Source organism: Oryzias latipes, chromosome 16, assembly GCF_002234675.1.
Source record: "Oryzias latipes chromosome 16, ASM223467v1".
NCBI lineage: Eukaryota > Metazoa > Chordata > Actinopteri > Beloniformes > Adrianichthyidae > Oryzias > Oryzias latipes.
The window spans coordinates 6,194,825-6,220,025 of record NC_019874.2 but is presented as its reverse complement, the minus strand read 5'-3'; the positions used below and the strand labels follow the sequence as shown (position 1 = coordinate 6,220,025).

Genomic DNA, 25,201 nt, shown 5'->3' with positions numbered 1-25,201 from the left:
AATTGTAAGCAATTTTACCAAACTCCTCCTAAATTACAAGCTTAAGCTACTTTTCAAACCTTATATACAGGAATTAACAATAAAAGTAACAAAAAAAACAATAAAAGAATTAACAATATAAAAATTAACAATAAAAGAGAGGGAGACATTTATAGCAATGTTATCAATGTTATAGCAATGTTATAAAAACTATGTTAATAACATTTATTTTAATTAACCAAAAAATCGGCTTCAGTCACAACAAAATAGCAGGAGTACAATAGAAAACAGGAACATATCTGGTTGATTGTTTTTTATGAACAAATAAGTAATATGTCACAAAAAAGGAAGATATGTGGGAGTATATTTCTTATATTATATATCTTATACTTGTATATCTTGAGACCATACCTTACTGAACCATAAAAAAGCATTTGTGTCTCATAAGCCGGCATGGAAAGCTCATTGGAATCCAGATTCATTGCAGTCAAACAGAACTTAAATTCACACGGTCTTTGTCTTTAATTCTTTTAGGTGCATCAGAAGGAGTAAAGGAGAAACTGGTTCCTCTGATTCAGGGCCCATCTGACACAAAAGACCTTTATATGAGTCGCTGGCTGAATGAGATCCGCAAGCCCGAGTCTCTACTGGCTCCAGACCTGCTGGTGTTTTCTGTTCAAGTACCTCAGCAAGGAGACGACTGCAGACACTCTGGTAAACATTTGTCAAATCTTTGAAAAGGATTCCTCTCATTATTTTCTTCTTCCCATTTACTTTCTCACTGCATTACCTCTGATTAAGAACTCTAAACTTGTTGGTAATGTCTGTCAGCCTATGCTTATGGAGCACTGCACTGTGACATGTGATATGTTTGTAGACTTACTGCTCTATTCTTGTGGTTGGATAGTTTTCAACAATCAGTGGCAATGATCAGTCTCATTCTAGGTTTGTTTAGTCTTTAACATTTCTCTTGCTTTTTTTAATGTGCCTCTCTGCTTTATTTGTTTGGTAAAGTCAAAATGTATGTTCATCTTCAGTAAAATGGCTAATCTACTGGAGACAACAAGAATTTTCTGAGCAATGCAGGCCTGGCCGGTTCCTAAGGTTACTTCAGGATTTTGTTGATTGTCTATTTACTGTGAAGTTGACATTTTTTTTAGATTCTCTGAAACACTATTTGTTTTTTTGGTGTAGTTTTAACACAAATAGGTGCAAATAATGAACTTCTTAATTAATTATTTCAGTTAATACACAGAGCTTTGTGGCTTTAGCAGGAGTGTGGTAGTTAATCATTTTTAATTGGGTCTCTGTTCAATGAGTTCTGGTCCTAATTTTTCTAAAACTGAGAGTTTAACGGTTAATGTATAGTCAATAATGTACAATATTATTGTGTTGAAAAAATGGATACACATCAGTCTCCTAGTCCTCTTTTGTAAATGTCATTTATTTAGGGCCCCTTTTTTTAAAATGTGTTCTCAGGGATACTCACTCCTTTTACCAGCTGATACAGAGGTGTTAGGTGGCAAAGTAAATCGACTCATCCAATGTCTCTGGTTATCTGAAAGCAAAAAGGATTTAGGTCCTTTCTTTTTTTTTCCACCCTGGCCTCTATGAGCACAGTTCTAAATTATTGTTGGATCTTTGGCTGCAAACATGTCAGGTGTGAGACATTCAGCCAAACAAAATTCACTTGTGAAGTAATACAATACAACACATGTGGAAATTGTGTCTAACCACATATCTCATTGTGTTTGCAGTGTCAAATGTTGTCCATCCCAACACACAGAACCACAGTAACACTATCTGATAATCAAAATGCAAAGGCTTTCATTCGAGTATGATTAATGTAAAAAGAGTAAGTGATCATTGGACTAAAAAAAGAGCTATGTTGTAATTCTGTCATCTGCTTTACTGCTGTGCAGATGTCTGCTGTGACTTTAGGAACTCTGCTCTGTTTGATTCCCCACCCCAGAATATTTACAGAAACACATCTACAGATCAACTTATTTTAGCTAAAGAAAGTTTATGTACTAATTAATATTTATATCTATTCCAAGATAAGGCATGAGACCAAAAGTAGAAATGGAAAGAGGAATAGAAAAAAAAAACAATGGCGAACAAGACTGGGATGAACCAATTCACATTAAACAAGCAGCTTAATAAGAAGAAACACATTGTTGGAGCAATTATTAGAACATGGAAGAAATACAAGGTCATTGATGATTACATAAGAAGCATTTTTAAGGTTGTGCAGTCTTTTAGCCAGTCTCTGCATTTTCACTCAGAGGTGAAAGTCTGTTTTCCAGCAACAGCCCCAAAACATCACAGCTCTGGAGAGGATCTGGATGGAGGAATGGACTAAAATAGCAGCGACAGTGCAAACCTGCTGAAGACCAATAGGAAACCTTTGACCTCTGACATTTGACAACTAGGGCTACTTTACAAAATATTGATGTGAATTTCTATTATTGACCAAAGACTTCTGTTGTGCTCCATTATACAAATTAATAATTTTAAAATGAAACTATTAGATTTTCTGTTTTTTATTATTTTTATTTTTTTACACACTATCTTTAGTTGAACGGTATCTATTTCGTGTGCTTCTACCAGTTTACGGTTAGTAGACTGCATGAATTCAGAACTTTGCTATCTGTCCATTTATCTTTACTTGTCTGTCTTAGTGTGCTTGACTGACTGCATCTGGTTATAACTTTGGATAGGCCTTACTTTTAGTGTTTCCTCTCAGTTCATGTATGTGTGATCTCTGGGTCTTCTCAATTCTTAGGGGCTTTGACAGGCTCTGGAAATCACCAACACTTTCTTTATGGATCCTTTAATTTATCCCAGAAGTTATTTCATCCACGCCTTCCATTTTTTTCTTTTGTTGAGGTTTAAAAGTCCATTTCAAAGGATCAGTTCTGACTCTGTATTGAGTCTAAGTGGTAGATTTGAAAAACACCAACAGCTATTCACATCCCTCTCATGTCTTGAACATTTTTCTTTATCTTGGCCTATTTTTTACAACACTTCCCCAAAAAGTTGGTTTGATTATGTTTATCTAAACTGGATAAAAACATTTCCTGTGTATTGTTTAATTAGTTACATTTGTGTTTTAATGTTGTCTCCTTCGTTTCTTCGAGTTAATTTAAGAAGACTGATTAGATGTCAAATATGTCCAGTGACATCTGCTTTCAGTTCTGTTGTTTACCATTACATTGAATCAAAGTCCAGTTTACTTAGAAATTAAAGGCGGTGGGTTTCAGGGCTTGGTCAAGGGGAGTTTCTGCAAACTTGCAGAACTTCTGCAGATTTCAATTCTTTGTTTTCCTTATGGTATAGTTGAGGTTGGAGCATTCTAACAAATTATTATTGAAAGACATGGTTTATATCATAGTGAAACTTAGTACCTTTGCTTTGAAATGACATTTTTATTAGACCTTTAAATGGTTTAAAGACCCACTCCAATGAAAGATTGTGTTTTTGGTGTTTTAACATGTTCTTGTGGTATTATTTATGATAGAGCACATACAGTCAGGACCATAAATTTTTGGAAAGCTACACATTCTTTCTAATTTTGTTTCTGTTCATTACTACAGTGAATTTTAAACAAAAATAAGATGCCATTAAAGAGCAGACTTTCAGCTTTTGTTCCAAGGGTTGAACACAAAGATTGCATAAAAATGTGAAAAACTAAGGCCTTTTTTTAAACACGATCCCTTCATTTTATGTGCTCGTATGTAATTTGACAATTGACTTCCATGCTATTGCATGGGCAGGTGTGGGCGATTCCCTTGTTATGTCATTATGAGTGAAGCAGATAAAAGGCCTGGAGTTGATTATAGCAGTGGTCCCCAACCTTTTTAACGCCACGGACCGGTATGACGTCACACAAAGTTTTCACGGACCGGTCTTTCAAATGTAGGCTGATGAGTAATATAGCAACACGACGACGAAGGGGGAACAGATACGTAACAAGACAAACCCTGAGCTTTTATTTTGACACGCATGACATTGTACATCGCACAGGTCTCATCATCCTCTCCCCTTCCCTCACTCATGGTGCAAAAAAGAAGTGCTGTTTATAAAATGTAGCTTTCTTTTTTTCCCCGGAAGTGGAAGGCTCCTCTTCTGTCTCCTGGCTGGGCGTTTTCCCTTTAGCAAAGAAACGTTCCAAAGACGTTTGTTTTTTACTCATTTTGCTAGCTCCTTGGTTTTATTTTAGCAATAACCTATCACGTGACCGAGAAGAGCGCCTTGGCCTGCGTCTAGAGCAAGGGTGGCAAACAAGTTTGACACCAAGAGCCGAATTTTTTCGCTGTGAGAGTCATAGAGCCACACCACACACTGACCTGCCAATACGTACACACACAAACATGCAATTAAAGCTGTATTATTTTCCATAAAACTGTCCTCTCACTACAACACTACAGCAAGTATTGTACTGGTGTTTATTTCAAGTTTTATTTCAGTTGAGTGTAGTATAAATTAATTTTAAACTTCAGTTAAAAAAAAGACTTCCTAAATATTTGTTTTATTTATAGTTTTATGATGGATCTTTGTCATGAAAACCAATTAATTGATGACATGTTTATGAAAATTGAAATGACTCAGCTTGTTCACCACCGTAGAGTAAGGAAACAAATATTGAACTGCTTCCTACCAGCTTAACCTGAACTCAACCACCAGTACCCAAACATCATGAAGCTGACTTCTGCTCATAGCCTCCTCACTAATGTTTTTTTTTTTTTTTTTTACAAAAAAAAAAAAAAAAAAAAAAAACTAATGGTTTTACACCCAAGATTCCCCACTTCCCATGAGTCTTAGGGGCTGAAGGCGGGGCTAACCCCCCGGTCACCACACTATTCACACAGGAATGCTCAGTCAGGTGTCTGTGCACTGTGAAAGCTTCAACTTGTTAAAAAAGGAGACAATTTTTGTCAGATCAGGAAGAGTTTTTAATTTTCTCCGGGATACGCTTTGTTCTTTTCTGCCATGAACAATTTTACTGCTTCCAAAAGCTCATAATAATAAACATAGTGACTTGCCATTCTGTTCAGTAAAAAAGTAAGAATCTTCCCATTCTTCCAGAAACGTGATGTGTTTCTCTTTATACTCTGAATTTCGCCATTTTGAATATGAGGGTGAAAGTCTGCACGCACATCAAATGTTTAGTAATTTTTTCCGGCATTGGGCGTAACCCGCCCAAATGATTGGCGGTCACTTCTGTGTCGGGAGTAGGGTTGGGCGATGTCCCCTAATTTGGCCGTTGACGATGTTTGCTGTCAACCATCGGGATGGACGATGACATCGTCGGGGGGGGGGGGGGGGGGGGGGGGCATTTTTACATTTTTCGTTCTTATATAACTGCTATTCGTTATTTTGCTTTTTTCATTTTATTTCCCAACTAATGGTTAATCCGCGATGATCCAGTATAAACTGAGGGAAGTGACTTTAACAGAAAAAGTAACAAACAAAATAGAAAAGAAGTGGTCCGCTCCTGCACTTAACTAGTGAAGTGGACCGGCGGAGGGCGGATTTACAGCTTTATGTTTGATGGGAAGGGGGGGGGGGGTACATGAGCGGTATGTGTGGGAGATTTAAGACTGCGATCCGTCCCGCAGCTCTAGGGGTACGAGCTATCAAACTCAGAACCGGGTCTAAACGTGTGTCTGAGCACAGCTCGGATCGTCAGCACACACACAGCGGTTTGAGCTTCAAAGCAGAAATTTCGCTCAGTCCTTAGAAAACATTCAATCAATCACGTGGATTTGTGTTTCCAGTCGTATCCCGACTAAATAAAGGCTGATGTTATTCACAGGATGCAGCGCCACCCAAAGCTAATGTTGTTAGCCCGTGTTAGCATACTGCTAATCCTGGCTACGTTCAGAAAAAGCACTGACCACACGGATTAAAATTCAAATGATGACCGAACAGGTGTTTCATAATAACCGTAACATTATTAAAAGCACGTTTAGAAGATCGTCTCGTATTTTACCGAGCTGACATGTCAATGTATATAGCTGCTCGCCGCTGTTATCGTTTTGTATTGAATTGTTACCTTCAATAAAGTTTGGAAAAAAAGCCGCTCGGCGGAAGTTGTATCCTCTTCCGGTTTTCAAACTGCGCATGTGCGAATACTGCGCGTGTGCGAATGATTTATTCCGACCGAAATTGTGACCTTAGTGAACGTTTTTATATTCTGAAAACATTTTTCTGGGCCCATGTACACGGTTGGATTCTAATCCGACCATTGATCCCATCAAGATATTTTGTACATGTAACCGCGGCTTATGATGTCGACGCGCAACGTGGCGGGGGCGTGGCATCACGATGGTGGTCTCTCCATCGGGATGTCAGTCACCCATCACGATGGACGATGATATCGTCCATCGGCACAACCCTAGTCGGGAGCAGAATCAAAACACTCACACTGCCCAGCGTTCTTTTTATTATTTATTTTTAATACTCTCTGATGGATTTGAGAGTTGTATAAAAGTGAATCACCTATGAAATGAGGCTCTCAGTATGTCGAAATTATTATTATTATTAATACGCCCAGAAACAGCCAAATAGCATGGCTGTCAATTCTGCTAACAAGCCCCCTGACTCATGGTGAGGAACTTTACACCCACAATTCCTCACTTCACATGGGTCTTAGGGGCTGAAGGCGGGGCTAACCCTCGGCTCGCCACAATATGAAGAGGCGCAAAGATCTGTATGCTTATTGGTCTAGAGTGACATAGACGGGTGTAACAGAGAATCGGGCAATTTTTCAAAATAAAACATCGTTCAGATTCCAAAATAAATTAGACGGAAGTGATGTAAGTTATTTATTCTTTCTCTGCGGCACGGTACCAAGTGACCCACAGACCGGTACCGGACCGCGGGTTGGGGACCGCTGGATTAGAGGACTCGTGCTTGCATTTTGAAGATCATGAACATCCGGTCAAAGGAGCTCTCCATGCAGGTATTTTATTTAAAATTTACTGTGGTAATGTACAGAAACAAAATAAGTAAGAATGTGTCTGTCCAAATATTTATGGTCCTGACTGTATATGAAGAAAGTTGGTCTTAAAATTGCATTTCAATTTTCATTTCAGACTCAAATTGTTGCAAATCAGTAGCAAACAAATAAAAAATTGCGGTTGGAAAAAGCTCAAAGCAGTGAAGTAGCTGCTACAATCTGCGGGCCACAAGCTTCCTGCTCCGCTCCATTCTGATGCATCCACTTGCAGACAAATAGATCCATGAACGTCTTTGTTTTCCTCGTCTGAGCTGGAATATAGATCTAAACTGTACGGCTGAAAAGCTCTGATATTTCTCCCCATTTATGCTGCACCAGTAATGTTAGGTTGGGGTGTGAGGGGAGGTAAGCTAGCAGGAGAGTGTGTAAACAGAAAGATCTTGGGATCCAGAGAAAACAGTCCCGCCCACAACTCGGAGATGAATTTTAAATGAACTCTTGCCGCTATGACCTAGAAAACACAACAAGTTTTTGGGTGTTGGCCAAAATTGGCATAACCATAATTAAAAGACCACTGGGCAGGCTTTGGAAATGGATCGGAAGATGATTGGAGTGGGTCTTTAAAGAGTGACCTCACATCTTGCGACATTTTCAGACAAAATGTTGCAGTGTAATTTGACTGTTTTTCTTTACCTGATTCAATATCTGTATGGACTCATGAACAATGAAGTTTGACTTGGCTTTGTCTTATTTTGATTTTCTTTATTTAAAAAAGAATCCAACATAGTTTGTGTGCTCTGAATTATTCAGTATGAAAGAGCAAAGGAAAGTCTGTGACATGCTCTTAGGCACCATATTTTCTTTTTGATCATTTAGGAAATGTAATGTAGCACTATGCACTTCAACAAATCTACAATTTTGCCTTTTGTGCTGGGACTGTATCCCCCACTCCAAGTAATGACAATATACAAAAAGTAAACAATCATTTTGGGACAGTTGCTGTTTTTCTGATTGTCCTCAACTTGATCTTGTCCTGTCATAACTAATGGATTGCAAATGCTGAAAGGCCTTAGATGTAAAAGGTTAGAGGGCGTGTGACGAGAATTGGTTGGTCTGAACCTTGGAACAAGGGGCGGTCTGCAGGTTTCCCTATTATGAGTGCACATAGACGTGCACACTACTCCTCACTACTTAGTTTCCCCACTTTAGGGACCAATGAGACGGGTGGGCTTCATAATGATAGAGAAGAAAGAGTGGAGGGAGGAGGGGAGTTCGCATGTGTTTTCCCTAGGCACGCTAGCAGCTGCGAGAGAATGATTTATGCTTTTCTCAGAACTCTGGGATCTCAAAATGCTACATTTAATCAAGCACAATGAAAGCAGAGCAAACATTAAAGATGTTCCTCATAAAGCCCTCCATTTTTGATCTATTTTCCATACCACTGGGTCTGTGGGAATAGTGGAGCAAAGCTATCTTTAATCTAAATTTTACATGTTGAAGGGAATTATGAAGGCTGAATAAAAGGAATTCTATGGGAATTCCCATTCTCCATTTAAACTTAACATTTTTATACTGTAATAGAAAAAACGTGAAAAGTCATGTTCGCTTGAAAATCATTGAAATTGAATTTACTCTTAATGTGCACATGCGGCTTTGCAAACCGTCTTGGGTACTTTTTTTGAAGCTCTAACATTTCCCAGTTATCAGCATCATTGTGTTTATTATTTTTTTAATGATATTTTCATACCGGCCTGTGAACTTGTATGTGAGAAGTAGTGGAAGTGTCCTGAAAGGCCTGTCTGCAGAGAGCAGAAACAGGTGGGATCTTACACCACTGTGGGTCTGCACAACCTTTGACTAATGAGAGCAGGTGGGAATGAAGTGCCACCTGACTTTGATCAGACCTTTCAGACAATCACATATAGAAAGATGTTTGTGAACAAATATGCTTTCATTGGCTATAATGCATGAACATTTATTGTGAATGCAGATGCGTAACAAGGGCTTCACACATTGTATTCCCCTCTGAAACCATCATAGTTGTTCAGGCTGCATCAAAATTTTAGAGGAGGTTTGACCTAAAGTGTGCTCTCCCTTTCTTGGTAGGCTCTTCCATTACAATCTTTCAAAGGCTTGTCGTGCTTTCAAATGCCCATCTATCATTCTCTATTCTCCTCTTTTGCATGTCTTCAGTCACTCTTTAAGTGTGTTAAATCAACAGCCTGGCTTTCTCTGACGCCTTTAAGCTGTTGCCTGAAAGGTTTCCTGTTCAGATATCTTTTTGAGAAAAATTTATAAACAAAGTGAAACTAAGTTGCTTCTGAAAGCCCTCACAAGACATTTTATAGACACTGAACACATTTAGTTGGCACGCCCAAAAATATATTTTTAATAAAATTGCCTTTTACTTTATCCATCTATGTGAATATTCGTTAATATAACATCTTAATTTTGAGTATTGCTGTTCCATAGTTCAAAGAAAAACAGCTTTACAAAATAACAAATCATCACATTTTTTAACCTTTCTCTGTTATGTTCTGATTTTGCTCAAGATGTATACAAAACACCTTTTTTAACTTGAACTTTACTTAACTCCACCAGGAGTTACGGTTTTAAGTTGCTGCATCAATGACATTGTTGCACTAACCATAATTTAAATTCAGTTTAATACACTTGGAGTGTTTAAAAAAAAAAAAAAAAGAGAATTGTGATGACTACATTGTTGCTTTGACCTCATCTAAATTAAAGTCGCATTTTATTTAAATGAAAGCAGCAGTGTATATATTTTGTGTGCTCTTTTAGATCATATTTCCTCTAACTTTTCCCGAGTCTTTTTGGTAACGAAACACTACCCAGGAACTTAACAGCAGTTCCTGGATATATATCAGTAAATACTCAATATTCGTCTGGAGGCAGTTCTACTGACCAATATCCAAATATTCAGCTCCACACAAGGCAGGAAATGTGGCACTGGCTCCATGCCCACTCTAGAACCGTCTATCAGACAGGTATATGAATAGATTAGTATGCTCCCTGTGTTATTCCTGAGGAGGTTTTGAAAAATGATAGGGCACACTTGAAGACACAGCTGCCACCAGTGACATATTTTGTCTTGCACTATACTTGTTCTCCCTCCATAATACTCTACACGGCAACAGAACTGTCCTCTGTAGTTTTTAGTTGTAACCCTTGGCTACTTTGTTCTTGTCAAATCAATGCAACACAGATGCTTTTGGTTTCAAATTGCAAAGCTTTTTTTTGTCTCATGCTAGAACACCTAATTAAACAAAAAAAAAATTGAAAGCATACAAACTTTATTCAAAAAGCACATTTCATACACAGGGCTGCATGGTGGTGTCTGGGGTTTACACTGTCCCCCCAATTCAATACTCTGTTGGAAGTTTGTATGTTCTCCTCAGTATGAGGGAGTTTTCTCTGACCATACATCCTTCTTCCCACTGTCATAGAACATTCGTCAGGTAGATTGGTGACTCTAATTCGTCCCATAGGTGTGAGTGTGATTGTGTATTTCTGTGTGTTGCCCTGCGATGGGCTTCTCAACTATCCAGGGTGTACCCCGCCTTTATTTTAGAGCAGCTGGGATAAACTCCAGCAATCCCTGTGACATTGTACAGGACTAACCAGGAGGAAAAGGTGGATGGTTGGATTTCTTACACAGGAGCAATACATAGTGCTTTAATCAGACACAGAAAAAAATATAAGAAATAGATTTAAAACAATATGAAGGTAAAAAGTTCTTGAAATGTAATAAACTCTAAAGGCCGTACACAAAAATCTGTTATAATTCAGATGGTGCAACACAAATCAAATAAAACAAAAAGGCAGATCAAAATAGTTTTGACTTAAGAAGATAGATTTGTGACACATATAAGGTTATCAAGAAAATGATTCAATTCATGTCCTGCAAAGTATCTGAAAGCATCTTTACTGGGTTTAATTGTAACCTGAGCCTTCATCCGGTGACACTTAGGGTGTATTCTGACTGGACACATTTGGTCCAGGACAACAATCTGCTCCCTGAACCATCTTTCAAGGTGGTCTCAGTTCCTTTCCAGTTAGACTGAGCTTTGGTTCACACAGCTGAGTTTCCTCTGCTGTGTGCTCGGAGCGGAACAACTGATCCAAAAGGGCCACCGTAGCCAGGCTTTGTGTGATGTAAACACGGTAGCAGATCAACAACAAGGCACGACTCATTGAAATTTGGTCGGATGAATGCAGGCTCATTAAAACAACTTAACGTTATACACATTGCTTCTCACACCATTTTCCCGACAATTGAATGTGCCAGAAATCGATGCAAACCAAATTTAGCGTACTTGGTTCAAACCAATGGATTTTCCCGTCTAAATACACCCTTAAAAATTTCAGCATTTATAAAACATGGAGATCTGAAACTTATATTGGCTTCATACCATTGTGTGACATTTAAACGAGGAGTATGACTTTCAGAAAAGTTAAACTCATGGCAACAGCACTTGAGAGTAGGGGTGGGTATTAGCATTAGTCTGGCGATATATGTATCGCGATACGTGTACAATACATTTTGCATTGGACCCCAAGACTGTACTGGAACAATACTCCTGGTTTGTGTCAATACCTGAATATTATTATGCCTTTTATTGTATTAAAATGGTAAAATTAATTTTATTTAATGATCACAACATTAAGCAAGACGACTGTATCTCATATACAGCATATATAATTGTATATATATAATTGTTTTTACCGTAGCAAATTCATGGTGCTTTTCTTTTAGTAAATTAAGATATTTGTTCTTAGGAGCAGTCAACATTGTCTGATTTCCATAACAAAATATTTTTCAGTATAAGCAGGAAAAAAAACCCAGAATGAATGTGCCTAAACCAGTAAGGTTCTAAAAGTATCATTGGCTTTTATTTCCAATATTGCTAAATATAACTTCTCCAGTACTTTTAAATGGTTCAGGACCATGAACGGGTGCTTCAAAAAAGACGCCAATTATTTCCAGAAATGAGTGTGATGATGCAGCATGACAGTGTGAAGGAGAGGGCTTTAATGCGGCTTAGATGCTTTATTTACTTGACAGTCTGCACTGCAGCTCCATTTTCTCACACACTGAGTTTAACATGTGTTTCACCACTCATCGAAACGATATTGGCTTTTTTTCTGAGCGTTGTATCACTATAATTTATTACGAACACAAGCTGGTTCTCGCTGAAATCTTGTAGTTTTTTTGTGTGGCGTAGAGCTGCTCAAAGAGGCTCAGTGGGCGGAGCTGCCAACTAGCGATCAGGGATTTAAACGAGTCAGACACCGATGGACGCTCATAAATAATTAAATAAATATCGTCCTGACCCCTTTTGAAAACAATGCAAGTATCGCCAAGTTACACATCCCTACACAAAGTATTACTTTTTAAGGAAAATTTTACCTCTAGTCTGTCCTTATTTTTAGACAGATATTAAAAGTAGCTATGGTAACAATGTAAACTACAACTTAAAAATTAACATTTCAGTAAGTGTAGAGTAGATTTAAATCTTTTTACAAAATCATATGTAAATACTGTTATATGTACATGAAACATGTTTGAACTTTTCCCGGCATTTGACCAAACTTGTGAGGACAAAACCTAAACGTTCCTTCCTTAGCCTCACGCTTCTGTCAGGCTTAAGCTCTGTGAGAGTGGCTTAAGTAGCTGACCGTCACAGCTGAGGAGCTCTGGTAATGAGCTGTGATTGATCTCAATAGCCAGTTCTGAGTGGATTCCCCTTAGTTAATCTCTACTTCATCTGACTTGCTTCAAACATGAACACGCTGACTGATGAAAGATGATGGAAACGGCAATGATGGAGATTACATGTTCTACCAAACAAGCTGAAAGGAGCATACGATGTAAAGGTATGAAGCTGTCACTGATTTGTTTTACACGCCTGACAGAAACCTAACATCAACTTTGCTTTAACAAGTAGTATTTACTCATCATGCAGAACCTTTACACCTCTGAAGATGGGAAAACATGGATACTCTCAAGTAGGGGTGTAGGGAAAAATTGATGTATCATTTGGCACACAAAACAACTACAAGATCTCGAGAACCAGCTGGTGTTAAATGTTCAGTCAGCCTCGCAGTTTTTGCAGTTATGAGACATGCACTACTTAGTTTTTACTTGGGATGGGTTCCGAACCAAAACTCTCTGCCACGTAGCTGGGTGTATCAATGCAGATTGCTGTGCTTCGTACCGGCTCAGATAGGAGCATCGATGGATACTAGTTTTTACAGAGACTTCTGGGAAATATCCAGGGCACATGGATTATGGAATCGTAGACAGCTCCACAAAATGGCAAACGCACTACATAGTGCACCAAGTAGTGAGGGAATTCAGACACTACCTAAATGCTTTAGTACACTGGCAAAGTACAACTACCTGCACTGAGAATTATACGTCCCTCCTTTAATCCAGTTTTACCAATAAAAGACATATATAATTGGAAAGATAATCTCTGATGTTATCTGTTGAATTCTGCACAGCATTAATGAAACTATGGGACAGAGTATCAACTGAAGTTTACCCTGCCTAACTCAACAAGAAGGACTCCCAACTGGGCTGGGCAAAATAAATTATGGAGCCCTGTTGGGTCTACTCCATTGGTCAACCACCTGCAAATGGAAAAAAAAACACCCCCCTAAATAGGTGCACATTTAAGATCGAACAAAATCAAAACAGCCAACTGAAAAAATTACTCCCTCTAAAGTTTTTTATGAAAAACATAAAGCGGTTTAGGTGATAAACAAAAGATTCTAAAACCAGACATTTTAGATCTAAAGTTGGAACAGGGAGTTGATAGAAAAACCTGCTTCCAGTGGTCTTTAGAGTAACTGCAACATTTGGTACTTTCTTGCAATAATGAACACATCTTGGTTTGTGTCAAGTTGAGAAAAGGAAGGGCATTTCTGCAGACACTGTGCTTGAGAATGGCACCAGGGTGATCACAACAACCATATATGCCATAGTATAGGGTCAAATAGACTTTCACTACACTGTGAATAGTTTCTTTGTCTGCAAGTGCAAGAAAAGGTAATCTGAGGCCATTAAAGTTTAACTTCTTAAAACTGTAGTTTGAGCAATGTAATGGAACAGGAAGAAAAATCAGCCTGTTCCACTGTAGGACAATAGGTAAGTAGGTAATCAGTTCAATAAACATGTCCCCCCCAAAGAGACTGCTTTCAGTTATGGTGAAAGGGTTCATTTTTTATACAAATTATATATTTCTGTATCATTTGTATACATGGCAGAGTACCAACATCATTTTAGACAATTTAACCTTTTTGGAAAAACCCACTGTTAAAAAGCCTAAAATTGTTTTTTTAAGCTCTCTCACATTCATCTTTATAATTTGTGGGCATATTTTCCATCAGCAACCATCATCAAAATGACCACACTGTAGTCTAAACTATTAGCTACTGGGCAAAAGCTAGCTCCCTAGGCAGCTGCTCCCAAGGAGGTGCAGTTCTGTGAGTGACAGACTGATGCGTCGACATGTTATGTATTAATGATAACAACAACAATGATGTCATTTTGCAAACAGTAAAATTAGTAGCTCATTTCTTCATTAAGATACATACACGTACTAGTCTCTGATAGTTAACATTAAAAATTATTTTAGATGTAGTTTAAAAAATAATAATAATAACAAAGCACAAATATTAGACAATAGATTTAAACCCGATCATTAGTGTATCTGCTGTGTGAGTGAAAGGGCATGCTTACAAGTTGTTTACACTCCATCCAGCTTTAGCTTGAGTAGCAGAGATGGAGTAGGTCAATTTACTTAACCTTATCTAATTGAATGTTGTCACTGGATCAAAGGTCGCCACATTCCACACATGCAGATCAAACATCACACAGCACAATCAAAACAATTGGCTTCTCTGCATCAGTTAATCAGTAGCTTGGGGCTTTTATTCTCACAAATTAGAGGGGATAAAGTGGATGCTGGCTGTAGCAGTCCAGAAAACTACATTCATGTTGATGTCATTAGGTCAAGCTACAACTATAATTGTAGTTTTTTGACTCCTAACCTGATCCCAGTGTACTGGTAGTGCGGGGAAATTTTATGAATTAATGAAAAATATCTGAATGTACTGCCGCAAGTGGGGAAATTCCCGCTTAATAATCCTCTTTTACAGGCTTTTGCTTTTTTACGGATTTATGGTGCACACCCACAGATACCACGTTGTGTTCAAATGAGTTGGACACAAATAACAATTTGCGTCTCGCATCCATTAGTTTTTTTTTGTTTTTTACAAATGATTGTTTTCTTTTTTGCTGTTCTTAATTTGTTCTTGTTGTTCCAGCTTCTAAAGTCTCTTCTGGGTTTGCAGCATGCAGGAGTTTTTTTTTTGTACTCCTGACTACATTCTTTCTGTTAATTATTTTAATGACAAGCCTAGTTTGTCAAATCTTTCTTTTTGAATAGTTTAGTTTATGTTTTTAGCCGATAGATGTTCTTATTTTTGATGTCGTTAGCAGCGTTTTCATGACACATATGTGCAAAACTTTATCGAAATTCTAGAAATGTCTGAATTTTTTTCCCGCAATTACACTGTTAAATCATAAATGTGAATAAACACAAACCAACTCACATGATAAGAAAACATGGCGATGGATGTGAACAATACTTTGCTTGACAGCAGATACATTCATATTTCTGCCACGGCACTAGCCCTCATCATCATCTATCACAGGAGACGTCAGCGTCCTAATTCCGGCCACGGAGCGCTGAGCTCCTTACCCGTTGGAGCGGCTATGGATGAATTTTTTTGGGAAATGGTGATTTTAGAGAGGAGCTGTGAATCCAACAATTCCACATAAGTGCAACTTTTGATGAGTTGCGTGATGCTGCGGGACGTCTGGTGGCGCTCACACTGCAGTCAGAAGCCCATTGCCACTCGGTTGTTGGTCACGTGACTCAGTTAATTATAAAAAGGGTTTCCATTGGAGTTTGCGAAATATGTCAATTTCGAGACGCCTTAAAAACCATCTCCAAGTGAAAAAACATTTTTTTCCCGAAATATGTGATTTTTTTTTTTTAATTGTCTTGTTTCTATTAGGCAAATTTATTAGCGCAAATCCAGTTTCCTAATCCTAATGAAGATTATCATAAAACCATTTAATACGCCAGTCTGACGCTGGCAGCCCTTTTTCCCCTTCCTTTCAGCCTACATGTTTGTGGTGGCTCCCTGCTCATCACAGGGATAAGTCTATCACTTTCTATCTGTAAACTTTGTTTCTGCCTCTCACCTCCCATTATTATTGCAGGCAGTGGGATCAATCCCCACCTCCTCACATCATTAAAAGTTGGTTACTGATTCATACTGGGCCATTCCCAGAGTTGCATTCGGGCTAACCAGAGTTCAGACAGATGCTGATTAAACAGAGCAGGGCACTGCAGCAGTTGTGTAGCAGTAGCCAGACCAGTGTGTCTCACTGCTTGAGTGCCCATCAGAAGATGAAGAGGTGGGAAGGGCATGAGAGCCCATTAGCTTCTTCACAGCTCAGCTGCTGCAGTGAGCCTCCTCTTACACAGGCGCTCCCTTTGCCTCTTAACCCCCCCACAGACTCTCCTCCACCTTCACTCCCATTCTGGTGGGGGCTTCACACACATTTTCCCATGCCACATTGCTGCACACACCAGTTTGAGTGTAAAGCCTTACCCCACAGGGTTGCAGCAACTGCAGTGTTTCAGACGAACATGAGTCGGTGTGTTGGGATTCTTTGCACATAAAGCAATGGTGGAAATGATGAAAAGAAGGATTGAGGGAAAAGAGGAGTCTGGGGCATGAAAGGGGGTAAAAGAGCTTATGTGCTCTGAAATCTCTTTTGATGCTGATGTGGAGATTATTACTTGAGAACTGTGTTAAGAGGCAATTAATTAGGGTAATGTTTCAGTTGTAAGGTGGTGTGTGTAAGGGGGGTGGGTGGAACTGTGGTGGCACTTACAAAGATTTCTCACAACTTCACTGAGGCAGATTAGGAGGCAAAGTCAGTCATTAGGAGAATCAGTTGTTAAGAACCAGACCGTGTGTGTGAGAGTGTGTGTGTGTGTGTGGGGGGGGGGGGGGGGGCAGTCAAGAATGGAATGTGCCTCTCACTACCTGAGCTCATACTGGACTCACAACAGGTTTATTCTTAGCCTGACCGTAGATACAAAGCTATCAGTCTCCACCTCAGTGACTCCAGATGCAGTTTGAGCAAAAAGCTGCATATTTGATGGGAGAGGACTGACCTGTCATGTAGAGCACATGGCCAGCACCCACAGCGGAGATGAAGAAGAGCCTCAATTATAGGGATGCGACGATTCACATAACCCCCACCCCCCACCTATTGGCTTATCCCGTTAGAGGTGGCCACAGCGGACCAGCAGATGCAACCCAAAAATCAAGGTTTGAACTAAATCAGGAAGCGCCAAAATGCTGGTTTTCCATAAACCCTGCCTTATCTGCTGCCGATTACCCGGATCAGGTGAGTTTAGCCAATAAGGAGCTTCAATGGCAAGTTGGTTGGGAAAACATGTAGGACACCGGCCCGGTAGGCCTGGAATTGGGTACCCCTGATAAAATCATGGGTAAAGTGAACCGGATGCAACAATAAAAAAAAAACATTTTTTGGAAATTTGCTAATAAGTAAGTAACAATGAAGAAAACCCTTTCAGTTGGCTAATACTAAGCCTGATGTAATGAATACAACAATGAGTAATACATTTTCTTGAATTTAGAGCAATTGTTGACACTTTTAAGGTAAACATATGCAGAAGGAATGCAATGATGCACTCTCCCCTCCGATTCGCTTCATTGGTGTAACATACAGTTTTTAATCGAGAATTGTGGCATTCCTGCTCCATACCGACTTTAACTCTAGATGAAGACATCATGGAGGACTTAGCTGCACAATGTCAGCACTTCTAAACAGTAGTCAGGAGGATCTTCTACACTCGACTCCTCTTTTAATTTCAAACTTTGATAACATGATCTGGATGACTTAGAAACTTTATAGACTTATAAACTTCGCTTGATGCTTTCGGCAACAATACTTAAAGTTTACAAAGAAATAAGGTAATGAATTACAACTCTAAAGATAAATGTGAAAGATTTATTGATTTTCCTGTTAAACTCAGCACTAACCTAAGAACCTAACCAGTGACGGGTGATTCAGTTCAGTACTGTTGTAATGACTAGAGGGAGTACTTGCTCTGCAGCCTGGTTTATGTCAACTGATCCACCCTACTGCTGACCTGAGCCTTCTTGGTCCGCCCCTGATAGATGTCTTATCTTTGCAGGACACTGATTCCTTTGTTGTTTTGTATTGGTTATGTTGATAGTTGTCCTTCTCGATTTACTGTCACTACTCCTTAATTTTTTTTTTTTTTTTTACTATTAGTGTTTTTTTTTTAGCAAACACTTTTATTTAAACCAACTTAAAAAAACAATTCATTTTAAGTAGACACTAAGTCAGAGCCCATGCATTTAGAGTTGACTACTATGAAGAAAAAGGTCAGACTAGATAATCTGTGAGAGAGATCATTTTTTTTTAAATACACAAAGAGCTGCTGAATTATTTATTCTTTAGCATTATGTTAAAAGTTTTAGGTATCCCACAACCACATGTTATTTTTTTTTATTTTCTCCAAACATTAATTTCTTAATCTAAACCAATATTTATGACTTAATTTTAAATTGCCTTAGGTTAAACAGTTCTCCAACAGGAACACATTTAACCAGAAATGTTTTATTTTGTTCATAAATTATTTTTACTATTAATATTTGTAATGTCGACTACATACAAATCTATTGAGAGGTATCTTCAAAAGAGCGCCACCATCTTCACATTGTCATTTTTACATTTTGTACCTTGTCTTATTTTAAGATTTCAGATCCAATTCCAAATCGTTAGGTAGTATAACTTGTGAACTCATTCTGACACTGAGTGAAACAGCTCCTGCACATCTGCACATAACACTGAGTAGTTCCAGATCCTTATCTTACACAACCCATCTTTGCGTCCCTCTACCACTCTTCCTGTCACACTCCTGCGTTCTATAGCCCTGGCCTTTTTTATTGTTTCAAACTTGAGTCCATTTGCTCCTTTGCTCCTCAGACCCTAAACTGATCTTGGGCCCCTATCCCCACTTAACCTTTATGCACTTGCCTGCCAGGTGGGGCAGGAATGTTAATGGAAGCTGTAAGTAATTTCAAAGGTGATGGAGAGCTCCAACCAGAGCATCATGCAGTGACAGAAGCTCTGGCCTGACGAGAGTTATGGTCATTTTGGTGGAGGGCGCATGCTGCTCTTTTGGCCTCCACAGCCTCTTCTCGTAACCTGAGCCTAATATTTTTTTAGGGTCATGCCAGGCTTTGTGACTGGTCATCTTCAGTTTTATGGGAGACTTTCTTGATTTTGAGCACCCATTATTAGCATTTCTCCTGTAGTCTGGAAACAAAAATAATCCCTTTTGAAGATGTTTTTTTTCTTATTTACCAATTCCATTGTTTGTTTTTACTCGTGCCACTGTTCAAATATTTATTTCAAAGACATTTCTCACCTTTAGCCTTAGCTCTAAAATCTGCACCCTGGCTTATTTTAGTGCTTTTGAGATATTGCTTTTCTGAGATTTTCTGTATTTTTAAAGGAGAAAAATCAAACTAATCTCTGCCAAATATTCAGTGGCTGAAATTGATCATAACTGATTAGTTTTTCCTATAGTAATTTTATTAAGCAACATAAATATGTTCTCGCACACCCAATTGTACATTTGATTAATCTGTCTATTAAGCATAGCATATTGCCAACAACATGGAAAATTGCTTGGGTTATACCTGTTTTTAAGTCAGGGGACAAAACGAAACCTGAGAACCACCGTCCAAAAAGCGTTCTACCAATTATTTCAAAAAAATTTAGAAAAATGGGTCACAACACAACCAACCATACATCTCAACAATGCAGTTTGGTTTCAGAAAATATCACTCCACTGATACAGCCACTTGTTATTTCCTCGAAAATGTGAAACAGCTGCTTGCCAAGGGAGGCTTTGTGGGTGCTGTATTCCTTGATCTGAAACGTGCCTTGGACGCTATTAATCATGATGTTCTCCTTGCAAAGTTAACTTATTTTAATTTCTTGAACAGTGCCCTCTGCTGGATGAAATCATATCCCCGTGACAGAAAACAAGCTGTACAAATTGAAAATTCACAGTCATCATTTCTTAGTTGTTCAGATGGAGTACTTCAAGTCTCAATGTTGGGGCCACTTCTATTTAGCTTGTATGTGAACAACCTGCCAGATGTTTGCATGAAAACAAAAATACAATTATATGCAGACGATACAGTTGTTTGTTCATGCCAAAACAAAAGTTGAAGCAGTTGCAGTTCTGTCTGGAGCCATGGTTCCAGTCTTTCAGTGGCTCCAAAACTCATGCTTACATCTCAATACTAAAAAGACCGTCTGTATGTTTTTTTCATGTCAGCCAACGAGGGAAAAACAACCATCTGTAGTGGTCAATGGGGAGCGATTGGAAGTTGTAGAACAATTTAAGTATCTTGGCGTAATCTCTGATTCAAACTTAACTTTTAAAGATCATGTAAATAAAATATCCAATATTGTCAAATTTAATCTGTCAAATTTTAAGTAAATAAGGTCTTCTCTGATTACTGAGGCAGCAAAGGTTTATATGCGTTCAATGATTTTTAGTCATATAACGTATTGTTTTACCACATGGTCCCAGACAAATGAAAGCACTTTTAAACCCCTCACGTCTCTGTTTAAGAGAAGCCTGAAAGTTTTAGACAAAAAGTCTCTGCGTTATCATTACTGCGACATTCTAACCAAGTATGGCATAATGGATTTTAAAAGTTATAAAATGTACATGGATGCCTGTCTCATTTTTTAAATTTTGAATGGGCTGGCCCCTCCCACCTTATTAGATTTTATAATTAAAAAAGCAAATGCTAGAATAGGCACCAGGGCTTTAACTCGAGGGGACTGTAATGTTAAAGACACAGGACTTAATTCAGCCAAACAGTGGTGTCAATCAGAGGTACACAGTTATGGAATACGCTGCCACAGCACACTAGAAACTGTGAAAACTAACAGCTCTGAAACAATGGCTGAAAACATACCAGTCCTGCAGACATTGATGTTATTGTTGTTTTTCTTTTTTTTTTTTTTTAAACTCTCTTTTTATTGTAAATAACCTTTGTGAATATTTTTACCACTAATATTGCGCTATTGTATTGTGTTGTAAATGTAACTGTTGAACGTTTTATCCTGCCTTAGGACAACAGATGACATTTAGTAACTCTGGCATGTTTATGTTGAAGCAGCTGCTAAAACATTGTTTAATATGCACTGTCCTAAGTTAAATAAATAGATAAATAAAAATAGCACCTTGATCTGTGTAAAATCTGGAAACGGTGGGCAATGTAGACATGACACTGGGAACGGTCTCTGGACCTCCATTCAACTATCCCTGAAATTAGTGAGCATCTGCTTAACTAGCAGTAAGTTTGCACAAATTGTCAGGACTGAGATAAGACCTGCCATTCTGCCCAAAGGCTTCAGATGGCCGGGTCCCCTGTAAGACCTAGTTCTACAGTCAAGTTGTGGGCTTCACAAGGTGAGTTTAGTGCCTCAGAGCTCCTTGTCAGTTGTGCAGGTGACGGCACTAATTGGGCCTTGACTCTTGTATGCGTTGGAAAAGGACACAAGGATGTGTTTCCGGCATATTTGATTTTAGATTCGTCCACAAAAATTATTAGATGCACCGTGGAGCAGGTGGTTCATGTTTTGAAATATAAAAATGCTCTTTGTTTTGTTCCTTGTGCTTTCCGTTTTGCACAAAATAAAACATTTCCATCTTTTTTACTAGAAAGCACAGGAGCCAACCACTGCAGGCTGTAACTGACAGATTAAGTTGAGGCGTCAGGCGTTTGGAGCTATTCATTATGTTTTTATCTGTGTGCTTCTGAATAGGCACACAGATAGACAGGCGTGTCACTTGTTTATGGTGCTTCCACATTTCTGTGACCTTTTCCTAATCTCTCAAACTGTTTTGTGGCTTCAAGATGTTTTCTGAGGAAGAAAAACAAATTAAGGATCGGATAAAAGTAAACTACCCATTTTGTGTTTTATTTCAGGATATTTATTTTGAATGAAAGAAAATCATGTAACATAAAAAACCTTTTTTGTCAAATTGAAAGGAGATCATCTGGCGTGAATGCTAACTTCATGTAAGTCTATTTTATGAATACAGAGCATTTCCTAAGCTGTGTGTATTACTGGGATCATATGCTGCAGTGAAAGAGAAAATATGTGTGGAGGATCACTGCTGACAGAGAGCTGATGGGGTCTGCTCAGTTTAAAGTGTCAGCATGAGGCTGGGATTTTAGATTAGACAGCCAGAAGATCTTCAATGAAGACGTGCAGTGGGTCTCTGCAGTCAGAAGTAGATGAATTGACTACATGTGTGGTGCTTTGGACCGAGGCTTGTTAGCACAGGTATGTACAATGTACAATGTCATCCATGAGATATGAAAGCTACATTTTGGGCAGTAAAGTTTTTTAAATATAATGAGATGGGATTTTTTGCTTGTAGGGAACATAAAAGAAGCTCATCAATCATGACCATGAATATTTTTCTTCCTTTTTTTAAAAAAACCAAATCACTCTACAAAAAGTTTTGAACTCAATGACATACCCCTATTTAACTAAATTCTCCCCTACATGTATAATAACATAATATGTACACAAAAGCACATTGGAGCAAAAAAGTAATCACAAATTCTGCAAGTTGTTCCACTCAAAAAGTGGAGTTTGGTTTGTAACGTTCATCTTAGAAACACTTTTTTAATGGTGCAGAAAACAAGTATTTAATCAATAACAAAAGTTTACCTGAATACTTTGTTTCGTAACCCAGGTTTGTCAATAACAGAAGTCAAAGATTTTCTCTAGGTCTTTAACTGGTCTGCACTGTAGCTTCTATTTTGGTCCATTCCTCCATTCAGATCTTCTCCAAAGCTGTGATGCTTTGGTGCTGTTGCTGGGAAACACTCTTTCAGCTCCCTCCACAAATTGAGGCTCAGAGACTGGCCAGAACACTCCAGAATCTTCAAATGCTTCTTACATAGTCATTCCTTTGATGCCCAGTTGATGAGTTTGGGATCATTGTCATGGTAGAAGACTCAGCCACGTTTCATCTTCAATGCTCTCACTGATTGAAGAAGATTTCTGTCCAAAATCCTTTTATACATGGGTCCATTGATCTTTTCCTTAATACAGAGCAGTCATCCTTTACCTTTTGCAGAAAAACACCACCAAAGCATAATGCCCCCCCATGCTTCACAGTGGGCATGGTGTTCTAGGGATGAAACTCAGAATTCTTCTCCCTACAGACATGGCGAGTGGCGATTATACCAAAGAGTTCCATTTTGGTTTGATCTGATCAGATGACCTCCCAATCCTCCTCTGGATCATCCAGATGGTCTCTGGAGAACTTTAGACGGGTCTGGACTTGTGCTGGCTTTAGCAGGGGGACCTTTGGAGCTCTGCAGGATTTGACTTCATGACGACATTGTTTGTTGCAAATGGGAACTGTTTTAGTGATAGCCTGACTCTTTAAGGGTGTGGGCAGGTGCCTTTTATACAGATAACCACTTCAAACAGGTAACATTAATACGGTAACCAGTGGATCCAAGAGCTTCTTAAAAAAGAAGTAACAGGTGTGTGAGGGATGAATTCTCAATTGTTTATAGGTGCTAAATACTTATTTTCTGCACCATCATACAAATAAATGAATAAAAACATGATTTCCTGGAATATTTTATTACATTCTGTCTCACAATTAAACCAAAGTCATCTTTTCAAGAAGGAGAACTCTTAGAATTTATGACAGTCCAATACTAATGTCTTGTTAACCACCTAAGTTTGACAGTGTTAAAATAGTAATTTTGATTTAGTAATTTTAACTTTTTTTCTTGTACATGTTCTTTTTTATGCATCAAATGTTCTCTCAGATTGTTTGGCTTCACTCCTGAGAATCATCAAGTCACTCTTGGCTGTTGGCCCCAATCTTTATCAGAAAGACAAAAAGACATGAATGCAGAAGCTTTGTGCTCCCTGACAGTCATCAGTGGGTGAACGGCTTCTATCATGACATAAGTCTGTCTAATCTGTGAACCCTGAAATGGCCAACACTCTCCCACTACTTCTGCCACCTCTGCTGTCTTGGCGACAGCATTTCAGCGCCACTGCTTCTGGATCCCTCTTAGCCTTTAGGCCAGCCAGCCAGTCGCCCCGTCAGTCCAATCTACCCAGTCCGTCAGTTTTGTTTAAGGGCCCTTTAATGCCTGTTGATTTAAGTGTCAGAGGTCATGCCGTCGTTCTTTTCCACACTGTGTAGAGGAGTTGTAAGGTGGGCCAAGGGGGTAGGGTTGACACGGTGATAAGAAACAGATGGGGGGTAAGAAAAGAGACTTTATCAAGAAATACTTTGATGAATTTATGACTCAGTAGAATTTTAGACTTGCATACATTTTCACTTTAAGCTTATCAAAGCTTCAAATTGCTGAAAAGCCACCCATCAGTTTTTTGGACCATTTTTCTCTAGAAAGATGTTGAGACGAGCTTCAATCGATAAAGGTTGCTATTCAAAGGATTTTTTAAAAACCTTTATATTCCAACTCATCTTAGCAGTCACCCCTGAGTCATCCCTAGATTTTAGAGTGCTGCATTGTAAGGTGAGATCTACAACTTGACTGTGCTGTAATGTCCTCTCACAAAATCTTCCAACCTCCTTTTGCCCGTCAGTCTGGTAGCCTGCGGTAACATGCTTCCACTGCTGTTCACACTCTTCTTATCATTCATCAGCGCCTTACTCTTATCAGAAATCTTCACACGAGCTTCCTCTGTAACCACAGGGAATCGAAAGTCTTAACAAAGCCAGGACCTGCATATATACTGTGTAAAGAAGCACTTTGGAAAAGACCTTATCAGTTCATTTAAAGTCAGGGTTTGTCGATCTTACTGCTTACTCAAATCCTGTGTAATCTAGTGTAATCAAGGGATCTAAGGTGAGCAGACCATATGAAGAAGACGACTCTTTATCTTGATAGAGAGCAGACTCACCACTCAGCGGGTGCCCACACAGTAGGTGGGAAGGTGAACCTGTGGACACGGAGAAAAGAGGAGCATTTCAGAGACGTCTGAAG

General features: G+C 38.8%; 1 protein-coding gene across 3 annotated transcripts in view; it reads left to right on the top strand.

Annotated features, from left to right (window-relative positions):
* Window positions 1-25,201, top strand: part of vps13b (vacuolar protein sorting 13 homolog B) — a 318,686-nt gene that overhangs the window by 82,227 nt on the left and 211,258 nt on the right. For all 3 annotated transcript variants that reach the window (XR_002874967.1, XM_023964361.1, XM_023964362.1), the window contains exon 19: window positions 514-693. Coding sequence is in view for 2 of the 3 variants with exons in the window: in XM_023964361.1 (XP_023820129.1) it covers window positions 514-693 (180 nt within the window). In the remaining variant the exon portion in view is untranslated. The remainder of the gene's footprint in view (window positions 1-513; window positions 694-25,201) is intronic.